The sequence below is a fragment of the Ixodes scapularis genome, unplaced genomic scaffold (assembly GCF_016920785.2).
Source record: "Ixodes scapularis isolate PalLabHiFi unplaced genomic scaffold, ASM1692078v2 PGA_scaffold3__209_contigs__length_174095766, whole genome shotgun sequence".
Classification (NCBI taxonomy): Eukaryota; Metazoa; Arthropoda; class Arachnida; order Ixodida; family Ixodidae; genus Ixodes; species Ixodes scapularis.
The window spans coordinates 145,589,732-145,607,833 of NW_024609868.1; the positions used below are offsets into that span (position 1 = coordinate 145,589,732).

Sequence of the window (18,102 nt, forward strand, 5' to 3'; positions counted from 1 at the left end):
AAGACCAGTTATCTCCCTGGCCGTAACCTATAATACAAGCAGAAGAAGAGAAGAAAGTCTTAGTATACCCGAGAGTTGTCATTCAGCGCTGTGTATTTCTTTTGTGTGTGCGTTGACTCGAGTGACTGTTTTGGAGGTTCGCTGTTCCCCCTGTACATCTTGAGCAACCAACTCGCCCGAACATCTGTGTTAACGTTGCGACAAGCACTGGAATAAATGCTGCCGTGACCAGATATCACCAAGGATACATTTGAAGCATGCTATTTTAGCCTGCCATTAAGACAGCGGCCCTTCTGGCCCATATAACGCTTGCCGCATGAAAAGGTAAGTTAATAAACAACCTGTTTAGTACAAGTGACGCAATGATCTTGATGGTTCGTCTTCCAAGTGCTAGCAGCCCCGGCAGAAAGATTGACAACTCTGCACAGCATTGACAGTTTGTCGGGAGCGGAGAACAACACGTCCACATCACAGCTTTCTGCGATACTTTGAGGTTGTGCGCCAAACCGTGAATATGCGAAATAACAACAAACTGTTTATCTGTGCTTTCTTTGGAAGTATTTGAACACGTCAAAAGCCCAATGTTTATTTCAATGATCAGAAACTTGGAAACTGCACGTGGAAGAGGTATCCAGCGGCTGTGAGGAGTTCAATCTGCTTATCGAAGCTAGGTTGAATTTTGTGGGAGCGAGACTTCCGAAGAGCATGTGTAGAGCAGGACCTTGCAACCGCCCGCTTTACAAGTTTTGAGCGCGCTGACTCAAAAGGGCAACAGAGGCTTGCCAGCGCGTGGTTTGTAAGCGCAACATATGTGGCTTGAACGCAGAGTTATTATTAAATCTAAAAATCTTATACAACCAGTTTCAGGCAGTTCACGAGTGGCGAAATTCACATCCTAAATTTTCGTAAACTTGAGTCATCGACGCATTAAAATAAAAGGTTCTGCGGAGCCGTCAATTTCTCTGTAATGGATGCTAGAACTTACGAGACGAAAAATCGTGATGATTTTGTCACTTTAGCTGAAAGGTTTGTCTATTAAGGCGAAAGCCTTATATGCCTTATCGTTCAGTCCTAGATCGAAAACACGTCGGCGACCCGAAAGGTACCAGTTCAAAACCTCTGCTGTGCGCCGCCATGCGCTCCTTAAAACCTGCGCCGTCACGGATTCGGCGCATCAAAGAATATTTTTCCTACATGTAGGAAACTCTTATTATGGAACTTTAGCTCGGGCAGCGGTGAAGAGCGGGCGTGTGACACGGCTTGAGGTTAACGGCGCCAAACGTGCGTCGGTAGAGAGCGCCATGTCTTCGGAGGTTTGCTATCACCGGGATCGGCGCTTGGGCTTTCGGCCTTCAAGTTGCCTTCGGGAGAACATAAGAGGCCCTGTGAATTTTTCACTTCCTTTGTCATGCAGCAAGCGTAATGTGGGCCACACAGGCCACTGTTTTAATGACAGGCTAAGAAAGCATGCTTGCAATACGTCCTTGATGGTATCCGGCCACCTTGGCACACATTGCCGTGACTATCGCTGTGTGCCGGGGATTCAAAGAAGTGAGGTTGTAAAACGTCACCATGACCAGAAGACACATCAAATTCTTCAGGCTTTAGAAATAGCAAAAATAGATGATGCCTGTGTCAGCCGTCCTTCAATTGCCCTTTCATGAAGAGATTGCTTTCCTTGCACTATGGCTTGAGCTGTGTGTCCAGCATTAATTTTTACGACTTGTTTCTTTTGTAGGGATCAGTCTTTTATAGGCTTATTCTTCCTTTCTTTTGTATCTCTGACTGCGGTGTTATATATATATATACCGCTGTTTCAATCAATGAAATTTTGTTGTGAGTTAGCACTCTGTCTCTGTATTTCTTCATCTGGTCCGTCGTTTTTTCCGTTTTTTTAATTATCAAATTTGAATATAGAAACGCCTCGTGAATTTTTCTTTTCAATCATCCGGTGATTGATTGGTGGTTAGCGATTGGTGAGACAGCCTTCCAAGGTGATGACCAGATATTTGTTTTATTCATTTAAATACCTTGGTAGAAATGCCATCTGAACCCGGACTAGACTTAGTAGGCAGGTGGTCAATGGCACATTCAACTCCAGTTAAGATCGGATCAGTTCATACATGTACGCGCTAAAAATACCTTAGCAATGAAAGACAATATATGTATAACAAACTAACTATACAAGATTTGACAAGCAAGGAGAGTGCTCTGTAAAACGTTTTTAAGTGTATCTGTGGATAAATAAGCGAAATTGTTGTCAAAGTTATTTATTCATACCTTGTAAAGTACATTTTACTTTTGTAGCATCAGAATAGCTCATGCTATAAGAAAACAATGAATGGTCACACTAGGATTACGCAAGGTCTCAAAGATAATACGACATTTTTTTTATAAGAACAGATCCTGCAGGTCCGCTATTAGTTAGAAAACAACCGTCCACTGACATTTACGGAAAAGAGGCCAGCTAATGAATAAGGATCAAATTCAAGATTAGATCTCAGCAAAAATTGTATTTCCTAGCTCGAACGCTATCTGCGCTTCGTAATTTGCTGCTATCCTTCTATTAAATTCATTCATAGGCCTCTACATGCATTGCGGAGAGGTAGATGCCCGAGAAGGCTTGAACATTCTACGAGTCTTCAGCAAGACGGTATTCTGAAAGTCTACGAAGCACGCGTGGACGCAATCCGCATTCCCTTTTTGTCATTCAATTTACTTACAGATGTTGAGGAAATCGAAAGCGCTGTAGGAATGACCCAGCACCACTGAGAACATGGCGATAAATCGGATTCCATGAAGAAATCTGTACGCATAGGCCTCCGATGTCCGGTCATGAGAGACGGCCATCATGAGACTTGTGTTCGCCGGCACGGAATATACGGTTAGAGCTGTCATCAAGGCGCCTGCGCAGGTACAAAATGAAAACACGTTTCCGTGGTAAGAAGAACAGAGTGTACCGTCCGACACCCCTTGAAAGAAAAAAATTAAGTGGATTATTGGAAGGTTAAGTGGTTTTATGGGCAGAATAGTGCCGGGTATTTGTACTTCGTGAGGATTCTAAATGGAGAATACAATAGTAAAGTCTTTAGTAGAATTTAGCACGCACCATGAATCTACGTGGGGTTTACGATTGAGACATACCTTTATAAATGTTTTCGCCGATATGTACACATCCCGACACTGTTAGCGCGAACACGACATCGGGGCATTTTAGTATTTTACTTCTGAATAGTATTACTGAGCACAAACTTTTATCGGTTACATTATAGAACTAAATGAGCGTTTTTTCCTTAGCAATAACAACTTGGATGACATCCCTTGGTTTCAAAGACAAAAACTGGAAAAACCTGTGATTGCTTGTTCGCGCTAACAATGTCGCGCTCTGTACGTATTTTACGACTACATTTTTAGAGTGGTAAGTTAGTCCAGTTTTATGTTTGGTAAATTGGGATTTATCCTTTTTTGGGGACTGTAGTTCACGAGTTACCAAACCAGCCAGAGGCCCCCAGATTCACAAAACAATCTTTAAAAAAAAGCACCTATGAAAAAAGAATTTGTGCTAACGAAGCGAAATAATTGTAATTTTTGCGTGTGTAGTGCAGATTCGGAAGTGTCTTAATAATTTTTATTTTGTACGACATGACCGCCAATATTGCTGAGACACTTAGCCGCAATGGCAAAGGATTGTAAATGCAGAATTGTATTCCAACCGAGCCTAACACAAATCTTGTGTTTTTTGTGGTCTGTGTATAACGTCGCGTGACCTGACGATACGTCACGTAAGGTCACTTGGTTTCTAGGAGTCACGCCAGCCACGGTGCGAGTCGTATTGGCAAGTGACGTCAATTCATCACGTGACACGTTCGTGACGTGAATCACGTCACACCACGATTTGGCATTATGACGGCACGTTACCACGTTATATGATGTGAGGTCACGTGGCTAAGCCATAAAGTGCCATTGTGCCACATGAAGTTAGTCCAGCCAAAATTATAACTTGTCATCGTGACTTCACCTTAGGTGACATCACTTAATTAGCCAGACTGGGTATGCTCATAACGATCTTACATTAATAGGCTGTTAAGACCTGCAATCTTGATGGTGTCGCATGAAGGTTACAAATGAAGTGATGAAGCTCGCTATCATCTCGCGCTCAGCAGTCGCGCACAGAACTGCGGCCGCCAGCGAACTTGACGCAGTTTTGACGTGGCCGATACTCTCGTCACACTTCGGGATGTTTCCCGATTGGGGCGTCATGAGCTGGCCTTGTATTCCAGGTGTTATTGGTCTGGCTCTCAACAGAAGAGTCGTGAATTCGACTCCCGCCTCCTTCTAAAGGTCTTACATTTTATGTAAGACCTTAAGAATAATTTGAGACATGCGGAGACATTTAATTCGCAATACATACTTTGTTTCATCATTTAATTCGACGCGTGAGGTCACATTTCACGTGAGCGTTGTGGATTGTTTAAAATTCCTGCTCGAGGTCATGTTGACTGATCAGGATTTTCTTGTCCCACCGACGCCAACCTCGGCGTTTCTGCGACCAAACATTTATAAATCTATCGCTTAAAAAAAAAAAAAAATTCTGAAGTTGCGTAACAACTGGTTTGTCGGAAACCACTACAAATGTAATTTATTTGCCGGCACTAAAGTGTTTGGCGAATTTAACATAAACCTTTGAAATATTATAATCAAAAGTAATACTGACCTCGTTGCTGGCTCTTCCCCACACTTCGCCTCTTTAAGTAGATGTCGATTCCGCTGCTTACACACAGTAGTAAGAGCACGCTTCCTAGGAAAGCTCTGCAATTGAATTGTTCGACTTTAATTAGGAAGGTGCACAAACGATACAGGGTTCTTAAAATTAATACAAGGAATCAGGAGCCAACAAGCAGGTGTCATTGTTTTAATGTTTGGCGCTTTTGTTTTAACTCACAATTATAATCATAATTCCCAGAAGATTTTCTTTTTTAGATCTTGAAGTCAATTGCTTGGTAATAGGATGGGGAACTTTGTGTACTGCGCATATAACTTACTCGAAAATCGGAAGTGGCCTTTATTTGCTAAGTCCTATAATGCATTTGATGCACAAGCTAAGGACCAATTGTTAAAACTTGTTTAAAATGAACGACACGACAGGTGACGTTATTGTGTCATTTCGGCTACTTAACCTGACGTCATGAAAGGTGGTGAACTCACGTGACCGCCAGGGCACATCAGGTTACGTCAAATGACGTGACAGACTGCCACGCGACGCAGTGCCGTCACGCGATGTCGTGTGACATCGCGTCATGGGCCATCAGGTATGCGCGAGCACACGACGATCAAATTGCTAGGAGTAGCCACTTCCTTTATAAACCATTACATGGTTCACAATTAATATTTTACATCAATGCATTATTTTCGACCGTACACATTTTTTGCGGAGGTAAGTTTTATTTTTTTCAGCGAATACGAATGACTGCCTTACACAAGGTTTAGGCACATAGATATATAGGCATGGCTAATTAGCAGTCTTTTTTGTTAGGAGAGAACTAGCAATAAGACGTGAATATAGGCATTATAAATGTTAAGAAAACACTGAACTTAAAAAAATTGTAAGGCTCTAATTGTCACACATAGTTTTTTTGTAATAATTTTTATACGAAGACTAAAAATATAATCATTTACGCCGTTATACGCAATTTAGGGGGAAGGGTACCTTTGCACTAGGCCCCGAGTGTGCTTAGGAAACTAGGCACCTTTTCTCTGCTCTGATTGGTTGGAATAATGATCGGCGTGCGAAATGTTCATTGTAAAATTATTTCTGCGGGCCATAATGGTATTTTTATCGACAAGCGTTTTATGTTTCAGCAACAAATAACCTTTATAGAGTCATTATTGTTTTCAAAGATCTCCCGAGATTTCTTTTCCGCTTCGGTTTCAAACATGAGGTAGGAAGCTTCTGGAGGCGACATGACGACACCAGTGGTGAAGCCGAGCGAAATCTCCGGTTTGGAGGGACACGGCACGAACGATGGCCAATTTTAAAAGATTCTGTTGGACAAACTTGGGCACCCTTGGGGCGCGCTCGCACCCTCCACGACCTGAATTTCCGGATTCACTTTGGATTCTCTATTTTGTTTTTCTCGTTTGAGCCGGTATGTCGCTTTCTCTTATTCCTACCTGCATGGTTTGAAATGATTACAAACATGGCTGCCGGCGGTGCTCGCTCAACAAACCTGGCTCCTTGAGTTTTTTTTTTTTTTTTTTTTTTTTAAATTTTACGAGTGGGAGTTATTTTACGTTCACCGAGCTGTTTAGAGAAAGACCTCCTCAGCCGCCCTCGTTTACAACAAACAACTGTCGCAAGTACGAGTCTTCGAACGCACATGTGCGTGTGCTTGGGATCGCAGCGGGACTGACTTAAGCCTAGCGTACCGCATCAACTATGTTGCGTGATCTGGCTTGATTTGTTCTTTTTCACATGTTGGTGCTAAATAAAGATAAACTCTTTAGACATTTACTTTTAAAAATTATATGATTTAATTAAGATGAACTTTTTAGAGATTTTTAGAGAATCTTCAGAGAAGCACGCCTTATAAAAACAAAATATTTATAGATAATGACAAAGAGAACGCAGGAGCGTGTGGGCTTAACGATAACTGACGCTGAATAAATTTTAAAAAGTGTCCTAGATGGGTGTTCGTTATTCTTTTAGCGTAAGGTATTACTAAATAGAACGAAGCACAACTAACAAATATTGCAGATATTGGTCCTTGCTTCTTTCTCGTCTTAAGATATACTATTCAGGTACTTTTGTTTAGATTCTTCCTATACATACTTTTTATTGATATTCATAAAACTTGAACGGCTGTTTAAATAATATTACGAAAAAGCGGAGTTGGGCTACTTTTTGTGGATCGTTAGTTTTCATAATCTCATCACTGGGTGAATAAATAATACATTATTTATATACTTTAAAATGAGTTTGCTTCAGAACGTTTGCTCCCATATAATTCAGTACCGGTTTCGAACTTTATATTGAGAGTTGTTTTAAATTACATTTATTACTATTTCAAAACAAGCCTCATTTTCTACAGTTCAGCACAAAGTGTTTTGTCAATATGTGCATAGAACGCAATTAATAACAGCAGTCAATTTTTAGGGTGTGACTTAAAAATCAGAACGGAGTGACGTTATCCGGTTACGTACATTATTCCGATTTGTGTCTTGCTGATGGGTGGGTACTCGTTGGTGACGCAATCCTTGACCTGGAGGTCGATTACTCCGCCAGCCACTGAAGGCAAAGGACAAATCTCATTAGAGCCACACTATTGCATGAACGGGTACTTGGGTTGGACAGAAGTTTTGCAAAATATTTGTTGAATAAGAAAGAACACGATATCGGTTTGTAACTCACCCGAATCAAGGAGAGACTGAATGTCGGCTTGGCTGCACTCTGCTATAAAGCAGATGCCGAGTCGGAAACCCTGAATGCGGGTGTCATTTATGCTGTTCAATACGTACTCCACCACCTATAAACACCAAATATAGAACGTCAGCGACAAAGCACCAAAAATGTTTAGCACTTTTAAAACAAGATCTCCCAAAATATGATAGAGAACACAAGCACGAGACATATAGCGAAGCCAATCGTTGTGCACTCAAATGATGTTTGGCTCCATCTACCCGCTTACGTTATCTTTGGTAAGTCTTATATAGGGTGCGTACAGAGGAACTTCCGGCGTGAAAAGACCCGAGAAAATGAACGACTCTACATAGACATATCAAACTTTTCCTCGGATGTCCATTCAGATGCAGCAGACGTAGTCCGGACGGAGTCCTCTCAATGGGCCTATCGGAAGATGACGCCAGAAATTACATACATGTCGCTGTAGCACCGTCCAGATCGACGCGTATCAAAAGTATCTGTGCCGCAACACGTAAAAAAAATGCGTAACCCGGCGAACGTATATGGTGCGGAGGCTTAGCTCTTGGTTTGGACGGCCGCATAGAAAACATGGGCGTATTTAGAATATGGACGAAGAAGGGAGAGTATACTTAGCGCGGTAGGCACTGACGGAGGAACTTCGCGGCCACGGGTTTATTGCGGCCGCTAAAAGTGCGTCTGCTGCGCGTCGTCGCGACAATGGCAAGGTCTATCCATTCCAGGCGCGAAGCTCGGTGACGATCGAACGTAAGGATATCGCCGCGAGGCCGCAAGAGTTCCTTCACTACTTTGCACGAAACAGAGAGGAGTAACGGAAGTGTTCTAATTCGCGTCGCCGAAACTAAAGGCCCGTTCACACACTTGCGACCACTTAGAACTGACTGCCTTGAAACCTCTTAGAATTTTTGAACGAGATTACACACTGGCACGCTGGCACCATATATGTGGTGACCCTGGAACTGCAATTGACTTGAGCGAAGGTTTTGCGGGATTTCTGAGATCAAATGTGCACAATACCTTTGAGAAGTGGACGTTTGTGACGTTGACAAAGGTTTTCCGAGCCAAGAAAGAAAGCATGATGCGCGAGAGCAATATAAAATACGCGGGACCACCAAGTTTTCGCTGCTACCCAATAGATGGCGGAAGCGTGTACTCTCACCTAGAGTTCCGGTATAGGCTCCCTGCTAGAGCTAGAGTTGCGCGTTCATCCCCGTAGCGCCGTCTTTCCTGCACGGTATATGTTGATCCCGCTCCCTACATGACTGGATTCGGCGAATATCGGCGCCGCGCGTCAAGGCCCGTTCACACTCTTGCGACCGAGTACGACTGAGAGAGACGAGATCTCTTAAAACTTCTTAAATGTTTTTTAGAATGAGGGAACACACTGGCATTGTGGCGCCATCTATGCGGTGACGCTGGAACTGCATTTCACAAGAGCGAAGGTTTTGCGGGATTTCCGAGGTCAAAAGTGCGTAATACCCATAGAAAGGCTCGTTTATAACATTGACAAAAGTTTTTCGAGCCAAGAAAGAAAGGATAATCCGCGCGAAATAAAAAAAAAATATGCCGGACCGCCGAGTTTACACTGCTTCCCATTAGATGGCGCCAGTGTGTTCTCTGGTTTAAGAAGTTTTAAGGAACCCAGGTTTAAAAGTCGCAAGAGTGTGAACGGGCCTCTAGAGGCGCGTGGGGCGCTTAAAAGCAGGGGCGCCTCAGGACGCTGGCGGAATGCCGGGAAGCGTGCAACGTGTACTTTTTTGCACAGCATTTGATCCGGTTCCTCACGTGATCGGATCTCGGCGAGTAGCGGCGCGGCGGCACGTGGAAAACAGGCGCGCAAATCTGGCTCCCGTAGGGAGCCTATACAGGAACTCTACTCTCGTCGTAAGAGCTATTAAGAGGTTCCAAGGCTCACGGTCTTAAGAAGTCGTAAGTGAGAGAACGGGCCTTAAGAGGGTGACGGCAGTGCACGATTGTGACTTTGACACAAGAAGACCAAGTGTGCGACATTGGTAGGACCAGGCAGTCATTGCCTACCTTATTTATCACGCGACTGATCGCAAGCTACAAGACTTGCCTAGAACATCATATTTTGACAGAAGAATAAATACTTCTTTGAAGACGTGGTTTCAGTAGGCATCCTTCATTAATGCACGCTAGCAGTCGAGTCGGCGGAGTCCGGTGAGGCAGCATGGTGGTGGCGTCATTGGAGCACATGGTGAGCACAGCATTTTCACGCCGACAAAACGAAACTTTCCCGAGGGAAGCTCACACGACCGCGAGTTTGCGACGCAACTTGGCGAACAAAAAAGCGGCGCCGAAAAACCTTACTTCGGTCTCGACGGGTACTTCGTCTACACGCTCGGCTCGACCAAGCGCGGAAAAGTTGAGCAGTCGTCGGCAAAACAAGACTTCATCACGCACATACACACAAAAAATATGTCGCGCACAAAAGCGGGTACAGACAGAAAGTTCCGACGAAAGAGACGCGACATGGCGCAGAAAAGTCTCTGCAGTAAGACGGCAGCAGCGTAACCCGGCCAATCCCGAGCTCGGCGCCACCGGCGGTGCCGACGTAGAGACGGTGATTGTTCGTCAAGCACCAGCAAGCACACAAAGGGCACGTGATCGTCGACGGCGACAAAGCGCCCTCCGTAATTGGCCAGTCCTTCAATACGGGCGCCTACGTCACAATACGGACACACGGAAGAGTTTAAATACAAGGACATACGATAATACACAGTTGGACACGCGGAAGAGTCATGTAGTTTTTATTGACACTAGTAAACTAGAAGTCTGCTGGGAGCCTTCAGAAAGTAGCAACGAAGGGCACCAGGAACTGTACGAGTTTAATGCGCTCTTCTACCTTCATTTTATTTTTTGGGGTTCAACAGCTGCCTCCGCCTGTCTGTATTAGTTATCAAATAGCGCCCCTGATATTACAGGTAAAACAAAAGCTGAAGTGGCACATAAAAAATAACAATCAAGATACAACGAAAAGCAATAAAATCAGGAGTAATTCATCAGTTCCCGAAGCGGGTTGGAGCTCAGTCAGTTGGATCGTGGATACAGCACATAAAAAAGGAAGGCAAGTGAACTGTGAGAACAGGGTGATATAAAAGAAACAGGCCCACACATTTATTTCTTTTGGTTCATACCTTTCTCTATATATCTACAGTAGTTGCTATCTACAAGTTGTTAGACAATCTGAGGTAATGTTGAAAAAATGAATAAAAAGTGAAAGCCGTTTACAAATCCCTGTAACGCCGAATTGGAGCGCAGCTCTTGAGGAGGAGGAGTGAAGGGTACTGAGGGGAGGGTAGACCCCTCCTCCTCCCCTCATTCTTTAATATGCTCCGGGGGGGCGGTCACGTGACCTCGGGGGGGGGGGTGTCACGTGACTTCGGGGACGGGGGTCACGTGACCTCGGGGGGTCACGTGACCTCAGAGGGGTCACGTGACCTCAGAGGGGTCACGTGACCTGGGGGTCACGTGGGGGTCACCTTGGGGTCACGTGACCTTGAAATGACCTTGGGAGGGGTCACGTGACCTTGGGGGTCACGTGACCTTGGGGAGGAGACCACGTGACCTCGGGGGTCACGTGACCTCAGAGGGGTCACGTGACGGGGGTCACGTGACCTTCAAAGGGTCACGTGGGGTCTTGGGGTCACGTGACCTTGATATGACCTTGAGAGGGGTCACGTGACCTCGAGGGGTCACGTGACCTTGGGAGTCACGTGGGGTCACGTGACCTTGAGATGACCTTGGGAGGGGTCACGTGACCTGGAGGGGTCACGTGACCTTGGGGGTCACGTGACCTTGGGATGACCTTGGTTACGCCGACGGCGACGCCGACGGCGACGGCGACGGCGACGGCGACGCCGCTCAAGCCGGGAACGGGCCCCTAAGAGCTGCGCTCTAAAAGAAAAGGGTTTGCATGTTCATAAAACGAATTCCCTGAAGCCTGCTATAAACTCACGGGTGTGCTATAAAAAAAGACTATCTGGAGCGCAGCAAAGATGGTGAGCTTGCTAGCTGCACGTCGTTACTCCAAAACGTTGGAACTACTGTAGGTGATTGCAGTACGGTCAGTGCTCCATGAAATCAAAACTGGTTTTACTGAAGAATATGTTGGCCGAATAATGTATTTTGTATGACGGTACGCTAGTGGGATTGCTAGGCGTAACGTCCGACATGCACTTATTTGTTTCTTTGGAAAATACTGGAAAACAAAATAAATTGTCCGGGAACAAAAGGCAGCGCAAAATCCAAGATATAGTAAATCTAACCGAAAGCTCTGTGTGGCATCTTACAGGCAGAGGCCGTTCAAGCCGCCGCGTTTAAGGCCTGGTCGTTCGTAATGGAAGTAAACACCCTTATTGTGTATTTATAATAACTGTATGGAACTTTCATTCTCATATTCAAATTAACGTCTGTGTTTTCGGTTGATCTTTGCTAAGTGTCCAAGCTTCAAATGTTATGCTTGCAAACTATTATGATTGCTCGAAAACCGGAAAATGCTACAATCATTTTACGCACTTTTCGAAAATGAAGCATATTTATTACAAACTGCAAATATAGTCTCAGTAAAACCACGCGCCCAGTGTTCCTGCAGCTAATATCCTCGATTGGATTGATTTACCAAAAATATTGTAGAACTAATGATTAAAGTAACGATTATCGTGTGTTATCGGTGTGATTTTTTGCCCATATGTTCCAACCTTCACAACTGACTAACATGGTGTGATATTGCTTCTGATTTTCGGTTCCATCTATCAGAAGCCCCATGGACACAATACAGACTTCAAACGCGGTCCAAGATTTTTTTTGTTTCCTTTTTCTTTTTGACGAGCGACGTTGTGATTGACATCTGGAAAATCATGGAACAGAATCGCATCAATCGCACAATGGAAAACGGGCGTAACACGGTGATTTTAATTGTTGTAGGTATAAAGAAAAAAATGTAACAAAGGACGTTTCTCGGTGTTTTCAAGGAAAAAGAACACGTTACAGCATACGTAATCTCAAACAAAAGCAACGCTTTGCCGTTACAATAACCTATAAATAAAATGCACGTTACTTGGCATTCTTTTTTTTTTCCGAATTGAAATGTTCTACCGCCTTATTTCAAGACGCATTACGTGGGTGTTTGATTTTTTAGAGTGTGATTGCTTGGGGCAAAATATATGCAATATTTTAATGTGGGATGAGTGGAAAAATTTATGACGGCGCACAATAACTAAAAAGAAATGAGGTTGTTTTGTTTTTTAATCTTGGGACGACTTAATGGGTAATGTAACTACGCTGCCCGCTCCTCGAAATAAGCAACGTAAATACCTTTTTTGTACAAATCCGCCTTTTTGGTAAACATCCATAAACCCCTATAATGACCCCCGATACGACTATATCACAATCGTGGAAAACCCGAAAAATGCCGATTTGAAGCGGTTCTTTATTTAAAAAAAAAAACAAGCTTCAAGCAAAGGAAATCTTCGTCTACAGCTTTATTTTGTGTCGTCTCTGTACACAGCGGACTTTTCCGCGAGGCTTCTTACCTCGAAACCACACAACTTATCTGGTTTCAATTTCTTATCGTTACTGGAAGGTTTACAAAGTATTCGGATTTCAGATGTGTTCCCAGGGGATGTAGTGAATATCATGCCCGTCTCCTTTTTTCCTTCATTGCGAAACTAGATAAACACCGAGTCAACTTCTTCAAGGTAGGGGGGTGGAGTGCTGGTCCGGATGGTGACGACTGATGATAGAGCCCGGGAAGTTGAATAATAAAGGAAAACAACTAAAAGCTTTTTAATCCCGCTGAACACATTACGACGATGGCCGGCTTTACAGTGCCCAATGTGGCCACGTTTATTACGAAACAAAACAAGATGAACTCAACGGTGAGTTAAAACCACAAAATTAAACCCCATTCTATTGTCCTCTCTTTTAAAATTGAATCTAGTCCAAACCCCCGAGAATCCTCTTGGCAATCCGTTCGTAGACTCCTATAGGCCTCCTTCTCCCTCAGGGACCGACCTACCCCTTCAAATTCCACCACTCCCACGTATTGCACTGTTATCTAGTGGGCGGCGAGCTGTCATCCTGGTGCTGCAACCGCCAAAACAAGATTCCTTGTAGAGTCATTGCCTGCATTTTTTCCCAGGCTGGCTGGCGCCAACAGCTCAATCATTACATCGGGCAAAATGCGACAGTTGGACACTAAGTGGCGAATCCCTCTATACACAGGCACACTCGGTTAAAGCCACAAGCAGCTCCAAGCGCGGGCTCTCCCAGGGATCTGACCGTGCAGCCCATCAAACCCGAGATGTTTTTGAACGACAGCGGAGGAAGCGCTCCCACCTCGGCCGCTATGCCCCTGCGAATGCTTCCACCAAAACGCCGACAACATAGATAGATAAAAAAGGAACAATTACGACGCAACTATAAGAAAATTAAGTTTTCTAGAAAAACAACAAAAACAAACAGCTTTTTTTAATAAACAGGATGTCTACATACTTAACACGCCGACTTTTTCTTCGACGCCAAAATAAATAAAAAATAGTACAATATTTGTGTAAAAATAAACCACCAAACAACACTTCGAAGTGGAAGAAAAATAAACCCCGAAAACACGGAACCCTAATCATCCGTTACCCTTCTCAAGATGTAAAGAGTACGTTATTACGTTACAAAAAGGAACGCGTTACCGCTAGGGACGTTACAATTAACGCGTTACGTCCAACACTGCTTTCAATTGAAAACGACGCGATATGCGTAATAAATGTACTTTCATATAGATTTCTGATCGATTAAGGTTTTTAAACAATGCCGCTTTAGGTTCTTATCTTGCCCCTGTAACTATTAATGATCAAAATGTGAAGAAATAAATACTTTAATTTGTTGGACATATTCGGACCCAAACTATAGGACCGAATTATTTATGCTACTATGAAATCAAACGCAGTTATATTGTTTTGTGGTCGTTTTTTTTTTCTTGGCATCTTTTCGTTTTACTGCGACCTTGGGAGCATTTTTAGGCCCTTCTATACCGAGCCATTTTTCCTCGTACAAATGATCGCCTACATTCGAAAACATTATACATCAACTATCTAATATAACCTTCTCCCAACGTTCAAACAAAAATGGGCGCCAAGTTTCGAAGCATATGCATTGCGACAAGCATTCATTCACGACGAGCAAAAGTCTATTTCGGCGAGAACGTGCTTTCTCTATAGAGCCCTCTTCCAACAACTATCAACCTATTACGATATTACTTTATGCAAACACGATAACCAACCGAGCGTAATGGGAAGCACCCACAGAGTAAACACTATTTATCCTTATGGGAAAACTTCTCCAAGGTTGGGGCTGAAGGAAAGAAACCTTTCGCGTGATAAAAAACAAACTTAGTGACATGCGTCGTCTCAAAATCTGGCGAAGCGTTAATTAAATCACACTCCTTATACACAAACAACAACAACGCATCCCAACCGCAATATATGTTGTTCTCAACGATGCGAAAAAGGCCGGACTTATAACCAAAAAAAAACAAAAAAACATCCAGGAAGTTTTTGGCTTCACAAAGGCACTTCCAAACTTCACCGTACATCACAAAACATTTCTGTTTCCATACATAAAAGGTGCTAGGATGTTCTATAAAATAAACTGGTATCCAACTCGACACAGTAACAAAGCTGCAAGTACAACCAGCGTTTCGCACCTATAACTTGTAATAAGTAGTCTTACCAACAAAGGACCAGAGGGACTTTCTGATTCAAGAAAGTCTCTCGATCACTGAAATATCTTTGCAGGTATGGCAACCCGTCGAAACGTTCTACTTGTCAAAGCACGATATGTCGAGAGGGCCAAAGAGGATTCGAGTTCATAGGTGATTGTTGTTATTTCATTATTTCGATGTTTCACGTTCTTGTTTAGTTAGTGTAGACCTAGATTCACTAAATGAGCTTCGCTTCAAATAGTAATTTTACTTTATCCTAAGCTAGAGCCTTTAAAGATACAAGTGTGGCCGGTCGAACACTTCCGAAACACAAATAAACGCGATTGCTTTTTATTTGTAATTAGGTAATCTGAGCGCTTCTAGAAGGTTCAATAAGATTTCCAACTTTCTCATGGTTCATTCAGACCTAGTTGTCACTGGAACCATTGTGTAAACATGTAATAACAGTTACTTTTTTGTTTAGTATCAATTGTTCTGAATGGGGGATAGTTCCCGGATGCTTTTGATGGGAAAGATTAAGTTGATTCTTCACCAATAATTGGGAGAATCAAAAATCGACATCGTTCTGATATTATTCTCGGTGAGTAGCAGGGAAATCGCATCTTTTCGACAAACTGCCCTTCGACCGAACCCCAGCTCTGTCCCATCCCAAAACACTCCAGGATTATTCCTTTCGAATGTTATTGTTTGAAACTTTCGTAATCGCTGAAGGGTCTCATGAACGCTGCTTTGAGCTTTTATCGTCACATTGAAGCAGTATTTTAGCAAGTGCCCGTTGCGCTTTGAATCGGCAAAAGAAGTGAAAGGAGTATAAAAAATAAGGAAACGCTAATGTTGAACTGCCCGGGTCGCCGACGCTCCACCCCGGTTTTCCTGTTTGCAATTTGCGTGCATACACCTGATCAAACCAGCCTTCTTCTTTTATGCACAGACTACCTTGGCAGCCTGGGAGCATCATTAGAGAGCTGTATGAATACAAAAATTTATTATATTTGCACAGCCGTCTACCATTATTGGAGAGTAGTATTAATACAAAAAAAATTAAAGACGCAGAGAATTCTCTGTAATGCGAAATTAGAGAGCAGCTCTTGAGGAGGACAAGGTGAGGGTACGGAAGAAAGGGTATGCCACTCCTCCCCCTCCGTACCCTCCTTTCATCCTCTCCTTCTCCCCTCCCACATTGCAAAAACTATTGGCTTACTTTACCATTAAATTTAGCGGAAAATTTAGCGAAAAATTCTCTGCTAAATTTAGCGGCAAAATTAACTTCACGTGACCTCAACACCAATTCAGTTTCCCCGCTAAATTTAGCGTGGCAACCGGCGTAACCGCGCGCGGTTACGCTGACGCCGACGCCAACGCCGCTCAACCCGGAAACGGGCACAAATCGTATTTGCTAAACAAATCGTATTTTCTAAGAACAAATCGCATTTGCTAACCCGTGGAGCGTAATTGGAGAGCAGTGTTAATAAAAAGATTACCTGTATTTTTTCACAACATAAATGATCTAATAGCGAAAATAAGCAAAGAGCACCGCTTTTTTTCTTGCTTTTTTTGCATGGTGCTGTTTGCCCGAATATATTCGTATTCGAATGCTGAAGCTAAATACAATATTAAAGTAAGTGGCGAGCAGGTGGCCCCTTCGACGTAACAAGTTGCCTAATACAAGTTGGCCTATTCGACGAGCTGTCCTTTGACGTCATGCCCTTTGGCGAGTTGGCCTAGACCCAATTCTTTTGACGCCTTGCACTCTCGCACCCGTTCTGGCATATAAAGCGCTAGACTTTCCCGCTCTTACGTACGACTACTCTTACCTAACTAGAAGCACCAAATTTTCCGGCCTTTCACGTGTGCGAGGAGGCTAATGACGTTATAGAACGCCATGAATGTTTTCATAAACAGTCATAGCGCTATTTATCCATCTATGTTTTGGGATCGTTTTACTATCTCATAAAATAATTGTCGCACACGTGAAAAAGGAACGTTGCACATGTGTATCAATAGGTGAACGTTATTCGCTTGTAGCAACCCTGCTTCAGATTCGAAGCAAAAATCAATACAAAACTATAAGGAAAAAAAAAAGAACGTTTTAAAAGCAAACATTTATAATGGCGCCCGTTCAACCACAGCGCTAACCGCGTCGAATCTTCGCACAGAGGTATAACCAAACTGGTCACCGGTTTCACCAAACTGATCACCGGTATGATCAAACAGCTCACCGCCTGTCGAGCTGTCGATAGCTTTGAGCGTAGTGGTGTCCGGAGCTGTTTTCTCCGCGCAGCGACGTGGCGGACCAGTTTGAAACTACTGACCGGTTTGGTCAAACCAATGGGCAGTGTGATCAAACCGGCGGGCAGTTCATTGAGACCATTTACGGTTTTACTAAAAGAAAGCTAAAGCGTTTTGTTCATTATTTTTTTTATTTGAGGGAACACACCTATATCGTTCTCATTTGACATCTAAGATCTCAAATTTCCACTTTTTTTTAAGTTTGTGAATGTAGCTGCAGAAAGTCATTTTCGAAGTACCGCTGAAGGCACTCTTTTCCGGAGCGTGACTTCATAAAAGGAGATTTCGGAATCTCCGCTCTCGCTCATTATCAGCGCCTATCAAAGGTGTGCACGCGCACCCTTGCTATTTTAAAAAAAAATGAAGACATTAAAAGACGTCGCGACTGGGGCCAGTGCGGGGGAATATACTTGGCGAGCGTACCACTACACGCGCGGCTATTGATCGGCACGCGCTTGGCGACCGAAATATCCTCTCATGGCGTCATGACTGGTCGGAGGTTTTTCGTGTTTTCTCCCGTTCAGTTATATCAACGGGGCAAACAAACGTAATATTCAGATTCAAGGGATAAAACTACCCTTGAATAAACTTTTTGTAGAGTCTTTCAGCTTGTCTTCAGCAGCTGCTTCGCCACCAG

The 18,102-nt window shown here is 43.5% G+C and overlaps 1 protein-coding gene across 1 annotated transcript in view; it reads right to left on the reverse strand.

Annotated features, from left to right (window-relative positions):
- The window catches only part of LOC8040867 (nose resistant to fluoxetine protein 6), a 94,688-nt gene that overhangs the window by 38,686 nt on the left and 37,900 nt on the right, over window positions 1-18,102 (reverse strand). The window contains exons 3-6 of the mRNA XM_040222384.3: window positions 7,409-7,523; window positions 7,201-7,285; window positions 4,715-4,809; window positions 2,724-2,906 (exon numbers count right to left, since the gene is read on the reverse strand). Of these exons, the coding sequence (XP_040078318.3) occupies window positions 2,724-2,906; window positions 4,715-4,809; window positions 7,201-7,285; window positions 7,409-7,523 (478 nt within the window). The remainder of the gene's footprint in view (window positions 1-2,723; window positions 2,907-4,714; window positions 4,810-7,200; window positions 7,286-7,408; window positions 7,524-18,102) is intronic.